The sequence below is a fragment of the Lynx rufus genome, unplaced genomic scaffold (assembly GCF_022079265.1).
Source record: "Lynx rufus isolate CCGP_SWC_20201006 ecotype Redwood Valley unplaced genomic scaffold, mLynRuf1.p SCAF_10, whole genome shotgun sequence".
Classification (NCBI taxonomy): Eukaryota; Metazoa; Chordata; class Mammalia; order Carnivora; family Felidae; genus Lynx; species Lynx rufus.
In genome coordinates, this window is record NW_025814824.1 from 81824258 (window position 1) to 81838727 (window position 14470).

Here is a 14470-nt window from a genome sequence, read left to right on the forward strand (position 1 = left end):
CTATTATATACATAATATGAATTCATAATATAATATAATAAATATTCATATTCATTAATTCAATATTCATAATACTTTTTAAATTTTTCACAATTTTGAATGCTTTCTATGTATAGAATGTATGCTAGGCAACTTAAGATCTTCATGCATCTGTTTCATTAATTATATATAACATATATATAATACATATTATATAATTCATATTATGTATGAGTCCCAGAAGAATAAGAAATAAAATTGAGAAGAAATATTTAGAAAAATAATGGAGACAAATTATTCAAATATAAATGACTTCATATTTCAAAACTCTATAGAGTGATAAAAAGGAGAGAAAATAAAAAGGCTTACACCTCCATAGATTTAATAAATTTCAAAATCAAAGAGAAAATTCTGACAGAAAGGGAAGTTTGCCTACACAAAAACAGTAATCCTACTCACATCAGACTTCTTTTTTTAAAATTTTTTTTTTCAACGTTTATTTATTTTTGGGACAGAGAGAGACAGAGCATGAACGGGGGAGGGGCAGAGAGAGAGGGAGACACAGAATCGGAAACAGGCTCCAGGCTCTGAGCCATCAGCCCAGAGCCCGACGCGGGGCTCGAACTCACGGACCGCGAGATCGTGACCTGGCTGAAGTCGGACGCTTAACCGACTGCGCCACCCAGGCGCCCCTGACATCAGACTTCTTAATAGCTATCCTGGATGTAAACAGACAATGAAGTATTTTTAATGCATAGAAGGAATATGGTTTTAAAATCAATATTTTATACCAAGCAAAGGTACCACTCAAATGTAGAGATATATTACAAATATTCATAGATATATAAAGCCTCAGAAGGTTTGCCACACAGAGCTTTGTGGAGGAAATATTCAAATTAAAAAATAAACATTTTTAGGAAATGTTGCAAGATGTTTGGAAATTAAGGATGATTAAATATCTTGATAAAATTTAGGTTTTTTAAAGGTTTAAACTAAAGGAAAAATGAGAAAGTATATCCATTACAAATCAGAATTAAAATTCCTAAAAATCATTATCAAAAGACAATCAACCCAATAAAAATGGGCAGATTCTTCATAAAAAGATCTAAGACTGGTCAATAAGTACATGAAAATGTGCTCAACATTATTAAGAATTGGGGAAATGCAAATTAAAATCATAATGAGTTATCACTTAAAATGGTAAAAATGTTAACTCTAAGATTTTTATTGTGAGAGAGTATTTTGTTTTCTGACTTATTTACCTGAGAAAATCAAAGTCCAGAGAGAATAACTGAACTTCACAAAGTCACAGAGAAGTTCATTTCAAGTTTGAGGACTGGGCAACAGACCAAATTTTTTCCCACAATGAATACTTCAGAGACTGGTGTTCCCAGGTGTCTCAGCAACTTCCAGTAGGAAGCTCTAGGGATTATTTTAGAAACTGCAGGTGGGTAGCTTCTTTTTTTTCTGGGTTTCTAGTCAGTTTGGCTGACTTAGGATCAAGGATGGCCTGCTCTCATTTCTCCATCCTTGGAGTAGATGAGGGGTCCATGTCCCAGGAGCCACTTATGCCTTAAACATAGGGGAAGATGTCTTTTCTTCTGCCATCAAATATGGCTTCTCCACTCTTGATAAGTAAGATCCCAGATCAGAAGAGACAAATCTTAACCTTAACATGAAAAAATGAGGCCCAACTCAAGACTGAGAGTAAGTCATTGACCATACCTCCCCTTTTCTAGTCAGTCAAGGGAAGCAGATTAGTCCTTTGGAAATTGTTTGAGGAACCCTGTCTCTGGTATCAGTTGTAGTGCTGAACACCTGAGCTATCACCAGGTAGAGAGGAGGGGGAGGCATCCAAGAAAGTGAAATGGCTAAATAGCAAAGGCATGCAGGCAGGACGTGTGAGTTGTTTGAGGGCTGTGGGCAGTTTCATAGGTGAGCCTGGGGTGGCATAGCATGACAGGGAAGTGTCACTGGACAGACAGATGGAGACAGACTCAGGAAGGGCTAATTATGTCATGATAAGAAAAAGCCTGGATGTTGTCCTGATGGTAATAAGGAGACTCACAACAGCCTATGACATAATTCAGTTATCCTTCTTCACGGAGGGAGAAACTAAAGTCCAAGAGGTTAAATGAACTACTCAAAGCCTTATTATTGGGTTTGATACAGAAGGTGAGTCAAAATTTCCTTCATACCAACTAAATGCTTCTTTTCGTTTACACTATGCAGCCTAAATACTTTCCCTAGTGACAAATAAATGAGTCTACTGTAGCGGTTTTAAGTGCATAGATATAGTAGGGATTCCATTTTCAGAAGTACAGGAAATGCCCCCACATGGGTATGACACTCTCCTACAGCCTGGACCACTAGCCAGGGTGTTAGACCATCTGTCATAATAAAGTCAAAACCAGAGGATGTATCTTTTCCCCAAAAGTCAATTGTTTTAAGTTCTATTAGTTTATTTGCCCAGAATATCAGAAGAATTCTGAGAATATTCATTTATTTTTGTTTTTCATTTGGAATCAATGGAGCTGTTTATGATGGGCTATATGCTCCTAAAGGTTGATTACCTTTGCAAGAAAAGTGAAAAATTGGAATAAATATTCATTTTTCTAATTGTGACTATAAAGGTGATATGACTAAATGAATACAACAAATTATATCACTGTACTTCCTTCTATTTGCTAAGCTCTTGAATCAACTTGGTTGCAGTTGGTGGTAAAAGACAGAGATACCAGAAAGAAAAGAATCTGAGCTTCTCAGAGTGATAATCATGGTCTGAGGTCATTAGCTTTGCATGTATAGAAACTGGATCATATCCAAGCATTGGGTTAAATTAAAATGGACTGACTCACACCAGTCACACTCACAAGAGACTGATGCACAAGCCAAAAATATCAATATCTTCATTTGTCATGAAAACTGTAGCTACCAAATTGAATGGATATTTACATTCTCTAAGGTGATAGATATGTGAATTAACTTGATTGTAGTAATCATTTTACAATGTATATGTATATTAAAACATCACACTGTACACCTTACATATATACAGTTTTCATCTGCCAACTTTATCTTGATAAAGTGAAATGAATAAATGAAGGAGGTTATTTGTTAAGTCCCTAATGGTGCATTTTCTCATGAAAATATGCAGGAAGCTGAATAAGAGTCAGAAAGTGATTTAGTAAACCCTGAAAAGCAGCATAGCAGAACTAAGAACTTAGACTTTTGACTCAGATAAACTTTACGTCACACCCTAAATGTGTAGCTTTGGCAATTTTCTTCATCCTCCTGACCTCAGTTTCTACATCTTTAAAATAAAGATAAGCATAGCGTCACTGCACAGGGTTACCACAAGAAAATCCAGTGGCTGGCACATGGCTAGTGCTCAGCCAGTGTTAGCTATTGTTACACTGACTTTTTTTTTTTTCAACGTTTATTTATTTTTGGGACAGAGAGAGACAGAGCATGAACGGGGGAGGGGCAGAGAGAGAGGGAGACACAGAATCGGAAACAGGCTCCAGGCTCTGAGCCATCAGCCCAGAGCCTGACGCGGGGCTCGAACTCCCAGACTGCGAGATCGTGACCTGGCTGAAGTCGGATGCTTAACCGACTGCGCCACCCAGACGCCCCTACACTGACTTTTTCATTGAGTTAGAGACAGGAGTATGGATTGGATAAATTCAAAACCCATAATTATCTAGTGGCTGCTGTGGAACAGAAAGATATTCAAGTCTCAAATCAAGATACTCTCTTCTCAGAACTCTGCAAGAAACAAACTGAGTTTGGAGTGGGGTGCAAACTAAGGATTTGACTCTTTCCAATTAGGTTTGCCATATATAAATCTAAAAAAAAAAAACCAAATATAAGAGGCCTACTTACAGCAAAAAAAAAAAAAAAAATCGGTAAGTGAGGGACATCAAGGTTTCAGAGGAAAGGCACAAATAGTTCCTAGACATGCTGGGGGGAATTGGAACAGAATGCACTTCTACAGTCCCTTCTGTAAAAAAAGCTGGGAACTTTAGGTGTGCCTGGGTGATTCAGTCAGTTAAGCATCCAGCTTCTGTTCAGGTCATGATCTCGTGGTTTGTGAGCCTGAGCCCTGTGTCGGGCTCTGTGCTGACAGCCCAGAGCCTGGAGCCTGCTTCAGATTCTGTGTCTCCCTCTCTTTCTGTCCCTCCCCCACTCATGCTCTCTCTCTGTCTCTCTGTCTCTCAAAATTGAATAAACATCAAAAAAAATGTTTTTAAAGCTGGGAACTTTATAACGGGCCTGAATTGAATAAACTAAAACATAAGACATTTATGTTTTAATTTTAACTAAGATAGAATTATAAATATACATGCTGTTCTGAAATTTTACCTTTAAAAAATCTTAAATTGATTATATACTTGTTTATAATTATAATTATTATATATAATATTAATTGATTTAATTTCATTTTAATTAACTTTTAAATGTAAGTAAAACATTATTTACTTAATTATATTATATTATTCTTCAATGAGAAAAATAGTATATGCTGATGGGATCTGTGTAATCAGAGCACACTTTGTTTTTCACATTGTACAACCATGTTTCATGGAGACTGCTGGAATAGTTTGAAGGTGCCCTGGATAGCTGGTCAAGTGCTCTCACCAATCTGTAAATTTACAAATAGTTTGATCCAAACTATCTTTTTAACATGCATAATTACAAATTCGAGCTTTGCCAAAACAGAATTGTCTAAACGACATGATTTTTCTAATAGGAATATGAAATAGTTTCTACAGCACTATTTTACTTTTTTGCTATTTATAATAAAATTTGTTTCATACAGAATTCCAGACATGAATAGAAGAAACCATACCAACATCTATGAATTTCTTCTCATGGGCCTCTCTGAGTGGCCACAGCAGCAGCCTCTCCTATTTGGACTCTTCCTGGGCATGTACCTGGTCACCATGGTGGGGAATCTGCTCATCATCCTGGCTATTGCCTCAGACCTACACCTCCACACCCCCATGTACCTCTTTCTAGCCAACCTGTCCTTTTCTGACATTGGTTTCATCTCTACAGTAATTCCCAAGATGCTAGATAATATTGGCTCAGGAAGTAAAAGGATTTCTTATGGTGGGTGTCTGACACAGCTTTATTTCTTTGGCCTATTTGCAGATCTGGACAACTTTCTCCTGGCTGTGATGGCACTTGACCGCTATGTGGCCATCAGCCACCCCCTCCGTTATGCCATGATCATGAACTACCAACGCTGTGTCCTATTAGTGGCTGGGTCATGGGTGGTCACTACCTTCCACGCCCTAGTGCATACCTTCCTGGTAACTAGGCTTTCTTTCTGTGGCCCCAATATCATCCCCCATTTCTTCTGTGATCTTGTCCCACTCCTGAATCTGGCCTGCTCCAGTACTTATGTCAATGACCTGGTGCTCATCCTTGTGGCAGGAACATTGCTAATTGGACCCTTCATCTGCATCCTTACATCTTACTTTTATATTGCATTGGCTATCCTAAGAATCAATTCCCCAAAGGGTAAGCAAAGGGCCTTCTCCAACTGCACCTCCCACCTCTCTGTGGTCTCTCTGTTTTATAGCACAGCTATTGGGGTCTATTTTTGTCCTCCATCATCCCCCTCAGGTAAAAAGAATAGAGTCTTCTCAATAATGTACACAGTGGTGACCCCCATGCTGAACCCCTTCATCTACAGCCTAAGGAACAGGGATATGAAGGGGGTGCTAGGAAAACTACTCAGAAGAAAAACACTCTAACATTCTTTCTTAGGATCTCAGGGTCCTGAATCCAAGACTCGGAACTGGGAGTTGAAATTGGCCGCCTGAGAGTCTAACCACTGTAGCTTCCCTGATCCTGAAACTTCTTTGTTTCTTATGTTTATATTTCAAAGTACTGATTAACACTGAGGACAGGAAGGGACCAGTGATGTTGGTAACCTTAGATCATCTTTGTGAAGTGCCCAGGCTCTGAGAAGCTTATTATCCACTATCAAAATGGCTCTTGTTATTTTTACTGGTGGCTAAGAGAAGCCTGTGGGTGGAGGGACTTGCACACTTATAAAATGAAACTGAAAGCCCAAAATTTTGTTTAGCTCAACTTAGAACTATGGAAGACCCCTTTAACTCAAGAATATAGGATTCATTATTTCTGGTAACAAGAAATACAAAGGAAATAATCTGGTACTTTATATTTAAACAGACAGTGTTCTATAGAAATGCCAGAATGGGGCGTTAGTTTAAGTCCGGGGTTCCAGGGATGGCTTTGCCATAAATGAACTGTGTGACAGCTGGATAATCGCTTGATGTCTCTGATAAAATAAAGTGATTGAACTGTGTTGGTCTAAGACTCTACAGGCATATACTCCACCTCCAATAATATTTAATATTATTGTGACAAGAACTAAAGATTTGAAGTCAGAAGTTTCTAGTCAGGACCAAAAGTCCTCCACTTTCACACTCTGTAATTTGGGGAACATTCTTCCTCTTTGAGTTCTGGTTTTCTTATCTTTAAAGCTGGTAAAACACCTATATCATAAGAGTAACAAATAATAAATAATACATAAGCTTACTTGGATCACAGTAAATACTCAATAAATGTTTATGGAATCTAAATCTTCAGTTCTGTTATTTACCTTGATCAATCTTAGGACCTCCCTCTGTCTGTTAGGACAACCTTCAATCATTCACACTCTGGAAGCCCTGTTTCCAATCTTCATGTCATTTATGAAGGATCTTCTAGATAACTGCTTTCTCAGGTAAATATTTGGGAGGTCTTTGAAGATGGAGGTGGAAAATGAATTAAGGAGAATTCTTCCAGTAATTATGTAATTCCTATTTGCTTCACAAGGATTACCAAAGGTTGACTGAATATACACGGAACGGTGCACTAGTGTTGGGAGGAATATTTCTTCACCTGGCTTGACCTGTACCTCCATGTGGATGAGATTCAATTTGCACAACAACTGCCCACTTTCTTCCTTTATTCATCCTTCCCCAGAACATAAATTTGGGCACACTCAGTTCAGACCATCCCTGTTTCTTATTGAGAACCAGCCCTATTTACAGGGAGCATGCGCTCTGCTATGTATCTCTAAGAACAAAGCAGCCACTTATACACCTGGGAATTCTTCCTAATCCAGCAATACCTGCTTCTGGAGTTGGCCAGAAAAGCATGCATATTCTCACCTCAAGTCATGTCTTCAACCTAGACATCATCTGTAGTAAAGTGGTGATTTGGCTCCTGTCTGTTCTTTGTCATTGTCTTATTCATTAATTGATGTAGAATCCAACTGGGAAAGTAGTAGCCCATTTATTGGGCTCCCCCAAACACCTCCAACAATCTGAAAATCATAGCCCCAGCACGTAGGAGCCGGGTGACTCTACAGTAAGTTATTTAACACCTCTGGATCTCATTGTTCGAAATAATGAGGTAATAATATGAGTTTTTATAATTTTGAAAAATAGAAAATAAATGAAAAAATGTAATTAAAGTGCTTAGAATGATATCTAACAGACAGAAGGGACTCAAAAAATAGCTGTTGCCCCTGTTGTCACACAGCTGCTGCTGTTTTCATAGCTACTTTTGGCATTGTTGTAGGTCTTGTCAGCTTGACCCCTCCCCTGCTGATTAATCAGTCAGCCAATTGAATCATATACTTTATAATAGTTGTTGCTCTGGGGGAAGGAGCCAAGATGGCAGAACAGCATAGAAGTTTTTGTTTTTGTTTTTTTTTTTTGCATCTCTCATCCATGAAATACAGCCAGAGCAACACTAAACCATCCTGCTCAGCTAGAAAACTGATTTGAGGATTAACACAACAATCTGCACAACCTGAACCATAGAACTCAGCAGGTATGTGGCACAGAGAGGTGAATGGGGGGAGAGAGAAGCCACAGAGGGCAGGGAGCTGTTTTTGCTTGTGGAGAGAGGACTGAGATGGGGGGAGAATATGGGAAAAGCACCCCCTCCAAAAGCAGCTGGAGAGAAAGTGGAAAAGTGGAAACAGCCACAGGGACTGAACTAAAAAGGAGGAAGGAGAAAGGAGAGGGCTTAAATTCCATTAAGACTCTACAAACAGAGGGAGTGCAGAGTCTGAAACTCCGCAGCTCCATACCTGGCAGTGCTCTGGTGAGAAGGGCAAATCCCCAGGAGCTGAGTGAGATGTGGGGGTCCTTGGGCCACACAGGAAGAGGCTGTTCCCCTGCTGGGAGGACATTTGGTAGAGGCGTGTGTTCCCCCCCAACACACAGGCAAAGGTGCCAGCAGGCCCTGGAGAACAACCATATTTGCTGGTGCTGGAACAAGGTCGTTAAGGGTGAAGACTGGTGCCAGATGTGTGTTGTGATTTTCCATAATCCCTGAAATGCTGCTGCTATACGATCATGTGAACTTTTCTGGGGCAGGCTGGCACCCAGTTGTAGCCTCTGGGCATCAGCAGCAGTATAGTCCCACAAATGTTCCTGGGTGTGGCTGGCACCCAGCCATTGCTTGGTGAGACTCTCCCCCAGAAGATCTGAGCAGGTCAAAGCCACAATCCCTCAGAAGTGAGGGGTTGGGAAACACAGCTGTATCTGAGATAAAACTCAGGAGGGAGGTGCCACCTGGCAACCTGACAGCTTGGTCATGGACAGTGTAAAAGCGGGGAGTGGATGGAAGCCAGAGACAAAGGACAGGTGCACAATTGCTGATCAGGGAGAACAGAGTTCTGATACTAGAGACTGGGTAGCTGGGTGATGCCATTTTTACCCCTCCCGTGCATGCGCATACACACCTACAAGTGTCACAACAATCCACCCCAGTAAGCTAAGCAGTGCCATCTAGTGGAGAATGGAGGCTTTACACTAAGCCCCGCCCAATTGGGCCAACCTTGCTCTTCAGGAACACCATAAGTCTCTCTGCCTACTTAGTTTATGGACTATAAAGTGCTTCATAGTTTGACTTATAGGGGAAAACAATGCAATTTCCATTGTATTTCACTCTGTTCGCTGGTCCATCTATATAATTTTCTTTTTTTTCTCTTTTTCATTTCTTTTTTTTACTTCCATCATTTCATTTTATTCTATTTCATTGTATTCATTTTTTAAAATTTTCAAACGTTTTCCTTTTTTTCCTTTTTCTTGTTTTTCTCGTTTTTTCTCCCCCCCCCCCCCCTTTTTTCTCTAATCTTTCAAGCTCCTTTCAAAAACCAGACCAAAACACACCTAGGATCTAGCATCATTTATTTGATTTTTATGTGGGGGGGGGTGTTGTTTTTAATTTTTTAATTTTAATTATTTTTTACCTTATTAATTCCTTTTCTTCCTTCAAAATGATGAAACAAGGAATTCATCCCAAAAGAAGGAGCAGGAAGAAATGACAGCCAGGGACTTAGTCAACACAGATACAAGCAAGATGTCTGAACCAGAATTTAGAATCACGATAATAAGAATACTAACTGGGGTTGAAAATAGATTCAAATCCCTTTCTGCAGAGATAAAAGAAGTAAAAGCTACTCAGGATGAAATAAAAAATGGCATCCATCTTCAATGGATGCCACAGCAGAAAGGATGGATGAGGCAGACCAGCGAATCAGTGATATATTGGACAAACTTATGGAGAATATGAAGCAGAAAAACGAGGCAGACTAAGGCAAAAGAGCACGATTTAAGAATTAGAGAAATCAGTGACTCATTAAAAAGGAACAACATCAGAATCACAGGGGTTCCAGAAGAGGAAGAGAGAGAAAAGTGGGTAAAAGGGTTATGTGAGCAAATCATAATGGGAAACGTTCCTAACCTGGGGAAAGACACAGACATCAAATTCCAAGAAGCACAGAGGACCCCCATTAGATTCAACAAAAACTGACCATCAACAAGGCATATTATAGTCAAATTCGCAAAATACTCAGGCAAAGAGAGAATCATGAAAGCAGCAAGGGAATAACAGTCCCTAACCTACAAGGGAGGACAGATGAGGTTTGCAGCAGACCTATCCACAGAAACTTGGCAGGCCAGAAAGGAGTGGCAGGATATATTCAATGTGTTGAATTGGAAAAATATGCAGCCAAGAATTCTTTATCCAGCAAGGCTGTCATTCAAAATAGAAGGAGAGATAAAAAGTTTCCCAGAAAAACAAAAAATTAAAGGAGTATGTGACCACTAAACCAGCCCTGCAAATTTTAAGGGGGACTCTCTGAAGGGAGAAAAGACAGAAAAAAAAAAAAAAGACCAAAAGCAATAAAGACTAGAAAGGACCAGAGAACACCACCAGAAACTCGAACTCTAGAAGAAACATAATGGCAATAAATTCATATTTGTCAGTACTCACTCTAAACATCAATAGACTAAATGCTCCAATAAAAAGACATAGGGTTGGGATGCCTGGGTGGCTCAGTCGGTTAAGCATCCGACTTCAGCCCAGGTCATGATCCCACACTTCGTGGGTTCAAGCCCTGCATCAGGCTCTGTGCTAACAGCTCATAGCCTGGAGCCTTCTTCAGATTCTGTTTGTGTGTGTGTGTGTGTGTGTGTGTGTGTGTGTGTGTGTGTGTGTCTGCCCCTCCCCTGCTTACATTAGCTCTGTCTCCCCAAAATAAATAAATATTTAAAAAAAGACATAGGATAACAGACTGGATAATAAAACAAGATCCATCTATATGCTGTTTACAAGAGACCCATTTTAGACCTAAAGACACCTTCAGATTGAAAGTAAGGGGATGGAGAACCATCTATCATGCTAAAGGTCGACAAAAGAAAGCTGGAGTAGCCATACTTATATCAGACAATCTAGACTTTAAAATGAAGACTGTAACAAGAGATGAAGAAGGGCATTATATCATATTTAAAGGGTCTATCCACCAAGAAGACCTAACAATTGTAAACATTTATGTGCCAAATGTGTTAGTACCCAAATATATAAATCAATTAATCACAAACGTAAAGAAACTCATTGATAATCATACCATAATAGTAGGAGACTTCAACACCCCACTTACAACAATGGACAGATCATCTAAACAGAAAATCAACAAGGAAACAATGGCTTTGAATGACACACTGGACCAGATGAACTTAACAGATACATTCAGAACATTTCATCCTAAAGCAACAAAATATGCATTCTTCTCCAGTACACATGGAACATTTTCTAGAATAGATCACATACTGGGACACAAATCAGCCCTCAACAAGTACAAAAAGATTGAGATCATACCATGCATATTTTCAGATCACAATGCTATGAAATTAGAAATCAACCACAAGAAAAAATTTGGAAAGATAACAAATACTTGGAGACTAAAGAATATCCTACTAAAAAATGAATGGACCAACCAAGAAGTTAAAGAGGAAATTAAAAAGCACATGGAAGCCAATAAAAATGATAACACCACAGCCCAAAACCTCTGGGATGCAGCAAAGGCAGTCATAAGAGAGAAGTATATAGCAATCCAGGCCTTCCTAAAGAAGGAAGAAAGGTCTCAGATACACAACCTAACCTTATGCCTTAAGGAGCTGGAAAAATAACAGCAAATAAAATCCCAAACCAGCAGAAGACAGAAAATAATAACAATTAGAGCATAAATCAATGCTATCAAAACTAAAAAAAAAAAAAAAACCAGTAGAACAGATCAATGAAACCAGAAGCTGTTTCTCCGAAAGAATTAACAAAATTGATAAACACCTAGCCAGTTTGATCAAAAAGAAAAAGAAAAGTATCCAAATAAACAAAATCAAGAATGAAAGACGAGAGATCACAACCAACACAGCAGAAATAAAAACAATAACAAGAGAATATTATGAGCAATTATATGCCAATAAAATGGGCAATCTGGAAGAAATGGACAAATTCCTACAAACATCTACACTACCAAAACTGAAACAGGAAAAAATAGAAAATTTGAACAGACCCATAACCAGTAAGGGAATCAAATTAGTAATCAAAAATCTGCCAAAAAACAAGAGTCCAGGGTCAGATGACTTTCCAGGGGAATTCTACCAAACATTTAAGGAAGAACTAATACCTGTTCTCTTGAAGCCGTTCGAAAAATAGAAATGGAAGGAAACCTTCCAAACTCCTTCTATGAAGCCAGCATTACCTTGATTCCAAAACCAAAGACCCCACTAAAAAGGAGAACTACACACCAATTTCCCTGATGGACATGGATGCAAAAATCCTCAACAAGATACTAGTCAACGGGATCCAATAATACATTAAAATAATTATTCACCATGATCAAATGGGATTTATACCTGGGATGAAGGGCTGATTCAATACCTACAAATCAATGTGATACATCACATCAATAAAAGAAAGGACAAGAACCACATGATTCTCTCAATAGATGCAGAGAAAGCATTTGACAAAATACAGCATCCTTTCTTGATAAAAACCCTCAAGAAAGTAGAAGGATCATACCTCGAGATCATAAAAGCCATATATGAAAGACCCACAGCTAACATCATCCTCAATGGGGAAAAACTGAGAGGTCCCCCTAAGGTCAAGAACATGACAGGGATGTCCACTCTCGCCACTGCTATTCAACATAGTATTGGAAGTCTTAGCCTCTGCAATCAGAGAACACAAAGAAATAAAAGGTATCCAAATTGGCAAGGAGGAAGTCAAATTTTCATTCTTTGCAGACGACATGATACTCCATATGAAAAACCCAAAAGATTCCATCAAAAAACTGCTAGAACTGATCCCCATTTCTCTTTCAATGCACTTATCTCAATAGTATTTCAATAAGTAATTTCCTCAGAAATTACTTACTTATTCCTCCACCCATTCTACAAATATGTACTAAGTTCCTATGAGGTGTCTGACACTCTGTTTGACACTGGGACTGGGTGAAGAACAAAGTACACCTTGCCCCTGACTTCATGACGCTTGTAGTCTAGTATATAACATCTTCTACACTTTTAAGTTCTATGAAAGGAGGAGCTCTGTCTTATTCCATTCCTGCATCCCATAGGATTTAGCTAAATAAAAGAGTGAAGAAATAAATATAGAAATTAATGAATAAGTGGGTGAGTTCTATTTGGAATGTTTATTTAAACTTTTTTGAAATTTTTAAAAATTTATTTTAATTTCTAATTTTTGTTTTTACACTTTGATGATTTCTCACAAGGCAAACCATAGGTATCTACCACCTGTTCAGGAAATAGATCATTGCCAGCTTTCCAGAAATTGCCTTTGTGCCTCTTTCAAAGTGCTATTCTCTCTCTCCTATGAAAATACCACTATTCTTACTTTTTATGTTAATTACTTCCTTGATTTCCCTTTTAATTTGACCACATACACATCTGTGCCCAAACACTATAATTTAATTGTTTCCATTAAAAGCTTTTTTATTGTTTATTTTTTCCAGACTCATTGAGATATAATTGACCTACAACTCTGTGTAAGTTTAAGATGTAGAATTTGATAACTTGGTGTACATATATATTGTGAAATGATTACCACAGTAAGGTTTATATATCCACTATTTCATATAGTTGCCTTTTGTGTGTGTGGGGGGGTACTTAAAATCTGCACTTTTAGCAACTTTAAAATACACAACTCCTCTTGTGTACTGTTGTATATTTTAAACAATACAATGACAATAACAATACAGTATTGTTAGCTATAGTCACCATGCTGAACATTATATCCCTAGAACTTACTCATCTTAATAACTGGAAATTTATACATTTTGACCAACTTCTCCCCATTTCTCTCCACCACCCCCGCCACAGCCCCTGGAAACCACCAATCTACTCTTGGTTTCTATGAGTTTGGCTTTTTTAGATTCCGTATATAAGCAAGATCACATAGTAGTTGTATTCTCTTTTTTTCACTCGGCGTAATACCCTCAAGCTTAATCCATGTTGTCACAAATGGAAGGATTTCCTTCTTTTGTATGGCTCAGTAATATTCCATTGAGTGTATAGATACCATTTTTTTTTTTTTTTACCCTTTCATCTGGTGACAACACTTAGGTTGTTTCCATATCTTGGCTATGGTGAATAATGCCACAATGAACATCGAGGTAACTCATATGGCCCTTGAGAGGATTAACTGACACAAAAGCATCTGAGTACTTTATTTTTTGTTTGTTTTTTTTTGTTTGTTTTGTTTTGGTTTGGTTTGATTTGGTTTTCCATTCTATAAACCTTTTTTTTTTTTTAATTTAAATCCCAATTAGTTAACATATACAGTAATAGTGATTTCAGGAATAGAATTTAGTGATTCATCACTTGCATCTGAGCACTTTAAATGCCTGATACATAGTATATACTCAACATATGTTACCTATTATGATTGCCAACTATGTGCATTCAATTATGTCTGTGTCCATGTGAATTTCAGATGTTTGAGAACAGGCTGACATGAGAGCTGATAAGAATGTCCCATTTCTGTTTCTAGGGAAATGAATGACTTGTGTTGTTCCCAGAATGGAGAGAGCATACATAAAAGGGAAAATATCTATCCAAGCTGCATACTAAGAACAGTTAGAGAGTTATGA

The 14470-nt window shown here is 38.2% G+C and overlaps 1 protein-coding gene across 1 annotated transcript; it reads left to right on the top strand.

Moving 5' to 3' along the window:
* Positions 1 to 4811: 4811 nt before the first annotated feature.
* On the top strand, positions 4812 to 5744 carry LOC124524647 (olfactory receptor 1361-like). The gene has a single exon (XM_047097001.1). It carries the CDS (start codon positions 4812 to 4814, stop codon positions 5742 to 5744), a length of 933 nt encoding a protein of 310 aa, XP_046952957.1.
* The last annotated feature ends 8726 nt before the right edge of the window (positions 5745 to 14470 follow it).

Coding starts and splice junctions, on each gene's coding strand:
- LOC124524647 (XM_047097001.1), top strand. CDS start 4,812: ATGAATAGAAGAAACCATACCAACATCTATGAATTTCTTCTCATGGGC.